At 40.1% G+C, this 6,060-nt stretch overlaps 1 protein-coding gene across 1 annotated transcript; it reads right to left on the reverse strand.

The window, feature by feature from the left end:
• Nucleotides 1–2,002: 2,002 nt before the first annotated feature.
• chst8 (carbohydrate (N-acetylgalactosamine 4-0) sulfotransferase 8) lies at nt 2,003–4,891 on the reverse strand (the record flags this gene model as incomplete). Its single annotated transcript, XM_079465499.1, has 2 exons — nt 4,869–4,891; nt 2,003–3,079 (listed from the first exon to the last, which is right to left on the reverse strand). Exon 2 carries the CDS (start codon nt 2,996–2,998, stop codon nt 2,003–2,005), a length of 996 nt encoding a protein of 331 aa, XP_079321625.1. The 5' UTR covers nt 2,999–3,079; nt 4,869–4,891.
• Between the last annotated feature and the right edge of the window lie 1,169 nt (nt 4,892–6,060).

The following is a 6,060-nucleotide window of genomic DNA, read 5'->3' on the forward strand; positions in this document are numbered from 1 at the left end:
CTCAAATGTATATGGTTGCTATGGTGTTGAGTGGTTGCTATTGTGCTGTGGGGGGTTACCACATTGTTTTAAGCTGTTTTGTTGCTTTTTTGGCCAAATAAACATTTTGATACGCAAACGTTTGTCTTGTTTCAATGTGTGTTGTCATTGTACTTTTATATAATATTAGATTTTATGGTCTAATATTATAGGAAGTGGGTCAAATCAAGTCATTGTTCTGATTATAATAATGTGAGTTTGGTTCCAAAATGAGATAAATCATGTTTTTGATATTGTGCATTGCAATAAATATCAATCGAACTACAGTTGGTTTATTTTGAATACAGCTAACTAACGCAATAAAAGTAAACACAATAAAAACATGTTAACATATTGAAAAACGTGATCTTTTTAACTCTGTTATCTCATTTTGGAACCAAACTCTTCATATATTAAAACAATAGCATCTTTTTATATATTTGAAATACACATTGTAGATTTTATTTGAATTAAATAAAATGTTTATTATTCTCACATTGTTAGAGTAACAACCCGTATTCTGTTGATGTTGTGGTGTCATGTCAGCTACTACGTCTTTCAGGTCTCATGAAAGAAGAAAAAAACCTTTTTGTCAAGACACACGAAGAGCAAAAGACAAACTGTTTATTCAGTCTGTAGGAGGGACGCACCTGTAGATTTCAGTGTCCTGAAACACCGGCAGTGTCACATAAGGCAAAGGGCTTATAGATCATACAGATTTATACACTTCTGCACAAACAACGGTTTTACATTCACCAGTTACTGTATATGCGGGATGTCATATAGATCTATATATTCATAAGGAGGAACTGAGGGATGATGAAAGTAGTCTTTTAGAATAAACACTCATTTTAGAAAGCCGATTTCGTATTTGCAGAGAAACACCAGTGCACGCACAATTCATCATATCTCTGTATGACATAAATCTACTCTATATTTCTAATAAAATAAATGAAATAAAAATATACTATGCACATGTATATAATGCCTATATATAGCTCTTAAGTGGCGTGTTTCGCATAAAATAAATAAAATATGTTCTGTTCTATATAGGATTTTCACATTTTGTGTTTTTAAATAAACTCGCTTGTGTAGAGATAAACGACATGTAGCGTTAGACGCACGCACGCACGCATCCTTGTGTCATCTAATAAACAGCATTTAAACAGGTTTTAGTGCAGAGAAGTCGAGCAAGGTTTTTGTCATATTCTCTCAGAAATAAACCGCCCGACACACCACGAGTGACTTAAAGACAAGTCTGCACAAAAGCCTTGATCACATTGAAAGCCATATTACAAATACATATAAAAATATAGTCCTCTGAATGCCCTTTTTACAATTAAAGATAGATTAAGATTTTTCTATCAGAAAATATCAGTGTAGTTTGCATGGAGTGTGTTTTCTAAAGGGATGTAAAAGATGCTGTTTCTATAGATCATCGTTTGCATGTGGTGCTACCATGGCATCTGATGGTATGAACTTGATATTCTTGAATCTTGTTTTTTTTACATGGCACTCCAAGGTTTGTCAAAGAATAGCATGGTATTACTATGGTACTGTATGTTAAAAAAACACATTATTAAGTTTGTTTTTTAGATGAAAGCTACAAGACCCTAAATTCACTGGTAAAGAATCTTTTTTCTACTTAAAATACGTCAAATAATTAAATATTGGCTGTGTTCAAAGTGAAATACTGTGCAGTATATACCGTGTGCAGCATTACATTGCATGTTGCCTTCGACAATTGGCATCTGGTGCTATTCTATAAGAGATGTCGTTTTACATTTGTACATACGGGTCAGTTTTTTTGGTAATAGTTTGGCAGTCTGTTCAATAACATTTGCCAAGAAAGCATAAAATCCAGCTATTTCTCATTAACATTTATGAACGACGTGACTGTGGCATTCTGGGAAATACCAGAGATGTGAATTAGTCTTAACAGATTCCAGCGCTGAATGGACGGTGTGCACAGCAGTTCAAAACGTCAGTACAAGTCTTTGTAGGGCTTGGTGTAGTTAAACATCAGGTAGTCCATGTAGAAGAAGTCGTATGCTCTCTGTCTCTCAGAGGCGTTCAGCTGTGCGAAATAACCTTGCGTGATCTGAGTTGAAGTCCTGGCCGCTTTCGGGTTCCCGTCCTTGAACGAGGGGAACGTCAGGTTGTCGGGGGCTCCGATCTTTTGTAAAATGAAACTGGCCTCCTCGGCCAAGCTCTCGACCTTTCCTATGAAGTCGTAATGCAGGTGACATGGACTGCAGAGCTGGTCGACGGGTTCCCAGTGGATGTCCATTCCCACGGGCCGGTGGACGTCCAGCAGGTAATGGATGAACTCCCGAAAGGTAACCCCGCTCCCCGTCTTCAAAGCCACTTTAGACGCGTTCACCCTGTACTTTGAGATGATGGGCTTTCCAAACACGGGATGATAGTAGGAGTTTGGGCTCTCAAATTTATCTCTGAACGCAGACACCAATCTTTCCATTGGCTCTCGGACAAACAGGACTTTTGTGTAGGTCTCCAGACGCTTGGCGATGCCCTGTCTGTCGAAGCTGTCCAGGCGTTTCAGGTGGTTGTTGTAATGGACGGCCATGTGATTGATTTCACGCGTGGAGTTGGCGACGCCGGCCAGCACCATCAGAACCCGCTTCCAGTTGGAGCAGCCGGCTTTGGGCACCTCGCAGTAGAGCACTTTATGTCTGTCCTCCACGTAAATCCTGGAGACGTGGTGCGGCGTTATCGTTCGGGAAATATTGCTGCGGTACTTGGCGCACACCTCCTTGATGATCCGCCGGCGAGATTCCTGAATGTCGGACAGCCTTTGAAGGCTCTCCGCTGTGGATGAAGAGTTTGTTTGTGGCCGGACCACCGGGCTGGTCTTTAAAAGTTTGCGGTGACGTTTGGTGACCCTCTGTGAGCCCAGGTCGTGCTCTCGTGACCCCGGGGTGGCAGTCTGCTGTTTCCATTGGAAGTCTGGCAGCTGCATTGGTGAGATGGGGTCGACGTCGCCCTCTTCAGACCGCTGGGCGGCTCTACCTGCCGCCTCGCTGAACTGGACACATTGCTCCTTTCAAAGAGACAGAGGCATTACTTTTTATAATATTCAATTTCTTGTACATGCGGTTGTACAATTAAATCTCAACTTTTAAACAGAAGAAATAAACTCAGAATGAAATGAAAGTGTAATAGTTGAAACTCATGGAGAGTCTGGAGGTGTGAATGAATGTAGACTGTAGAGGTGAAATCATCTGGATGTGATGAGAAATTTAACCCTGGATAACAAATCCTTATGGGTCAATTTATCGAAATTGAGATTTTTACATCATCTGTAAGCTGAACAATTAAGCTTTCTACTGATATAAGATGTATATACTCTTTAAACTCTTTAAATCTCTGGATCTGAGGGAGCAAAAACATCAAAATATTGAGAAAATGGCCATCACAGGCGTTGTAGCAGGACATCCACTCACATTTACGGTAGGACATTTACAAAATATCTTCATGGAACATGATCTTTACTTAATATCCTAATGACTTTGGCATACATTTAACCCATACAATGTACTTTTGGCTTGTACTAAAAATGATCATGTGCTGCTTAAGACTGGTTTTGTGATCCATGGTTCACACTGAGATCTTCACTAATATTGACTTTTGATTGCAGACGAGAGAAATCTGAGCTCAGTCTGACACACTGTTGACGTCTCTTCTCAAACTCTCATGACAGACACGTTCGTCACATTTCTGACTCGTTTTCTCACAAATTAATTTTGCTCTGCATTTAACGGCATTGATGTCTACGAGAATAATGTATACAGAGATCACATCTGTGAGACTACACTTTGAAACAGTATTCTGGTGTAACACGTCCTTCTTAAGGTTCTTAAATCGAGCACTAGATGGAGCTATTAAACAGTCTCACCGTCAGCCTCCGCCGGATAAACTGTTGCTCATTACAGAATGACTTTGGCATTATAAACATCTTTAATCCAGTAATTGATGAGGATTTTTGCTTCATTCTCTACGTCACCTGATTTGCAGAAGATGTCGCCTGTGGCAAATATCAATTTAACTACTCATTTGAATTCACTAAGGTGCAATAAAGTCAATGAATTGAATAATCATAAATCCAGCAGTAATGAGGTGATTAGTTCATTATGAGTCAGGGCTCATTTGATTAGAGACAGCCCAGCAATCTGCCCTTTCCCCGCGGGCAACGGAGGAGATGAGACATCGCTGTAAATGTACCATGGTAACCAAACTTTCTATCAGAATACTGTAGTATTGTAAATACTAATATAAGATTAGATTTTGATTTGAGAGATGTGTGCGGTGCATAATCTTTACTACAGATTACTAGACACAAGGGTCATGAAAACATTTCCTTCAGAAACCACACAAATCTAGTTGTGAGCCTTAACAATGAAAAACAAGCAGAATGAGTATCTGTCTAAATGGCACCTGAAACTGTTCTCGTCATCACAGTCGATATGGTGGGATTTAACAATAAAAAGCCATTTCTAGGATAGCACGTTTGACAGTTTTGCATTGTTACAAAAAAAACTATAAAAAAGGTTTATAGAAAATACATTTATAGAAAGAAAAACTGTATAGAAAACATTACCATTTAAAAACATTATACATGTACCAAATGAAACAGGATTTACATAAGAATGATTCTACATTCAGAGCGTCAGGATTTACATCTGAATCAGGTCGTCTCGTGTTAATGAATAAGACCCAATGACAGTAACTATGGCATCTTGGAAGAAACTGCGGTTACCATGGTAAAGTTTTGTAGTGAATCACATTGCGAACAGTCATGCATCCACGCACACAGAAGTGTTTTATCTCACCTTCCTTGAGTAAGATGTGCTTCTGAGCTTTACACCTGAGAGAGAGAGAGAGAGAGAGATTAGTATCTCATGTGAAAGAATATTGCATGACGTGTTCCTGCGTTCCATCTGCACTGTGTTTCAACTGTTCTGCGCAGACATGCGTCAGCTGCACATCTCTGGCCGTTGCATTACATGGAAATGTGTCTGATATCAACCCGCCATAATAATCCACTGTGTTGAAAAGTGTTGCATTAACACTGTCTGTGCGGTGATCTAGTGTGTGTGTGGGCATGTGTGTGTGTGTGTGTGTGTGCATGTGTGTGTGTGTGTGCGCGCAGATGCTGCATCGCTCACATTCCATTGAATCAATCACGGCCGTTTATTCTGTAATTACACAATGACAGAGACACGCTGGCTCTTCATTCAATAATTACAGCTTTCTCTGTTAACTGTCCTTGACCGTGTGACTGTTTCAAACATGCAATTGAGAAACACACACACACACACACACACACACACACACATTATATTGATTATACAATAGAGAGAGAGAGAGAGAGAGAGAGAGAGAGAGAGAGAGAGAGAGAGAGAGAGAGAGAGAGAGAGAGAGACACACACATATTTATTTAACAATTACACCCTGATCCCAGACAAAAGGTGACTTCAGTATTTTCAGTCATTTGTAGTCATGTTATAGAATAACTTCATGACGTCCGGCACTGTCTGAATGGAAAGAGAGATCATTTCTACACAAGTGCTTTGTTTAAGCTGATAGAGAGATGAGCTCATCAAACCCCACAAGCGCACAAACATACACACACATTTACAGCCTTAAACATACAAACAATGAAAAACAATGCAAAGCATCTCCGGTTAAACAGGTGTCCTTATTGGGTCCCTTACACAGAACATGGAAAAGAATGAGAGAGATTGTGAGTGCTAATGTTAGAGAAGAGTATTAACTGTGAGAGAGGGAGAGAGAGAGAGAGAGAGAGAGAGAGAACAGGTGGTGAGCCTGTGGGCTGATGTGAGATGACTTAACTGGATGTGGCATTCTGTGTGTGTATGTGTGACCGCTGACCGGTCCCTGTAATGTAGGTATTTTAGACTTTGAGGCAACAATGCAGGGTTTAGCAGGTCACGCACACACACGTCATGCGTCTGATGTGTCGTTTTTTTAATCACTGGAGCAATTCAGGTGCCGACCTGA

This window comes from Barbatula barbatula (genome assembly GCF_947034865.1).
Source record: "Barbatula barbatula genome assembly, chromosome: 10".
In the NCBI taxonomy this organism is placed as follows: Eukaryota; Metazoa; Chordata; class Actinopteri; order Cypriniformes; family Nemacheilidae; genus Barbatula; species Barbatula barbatula.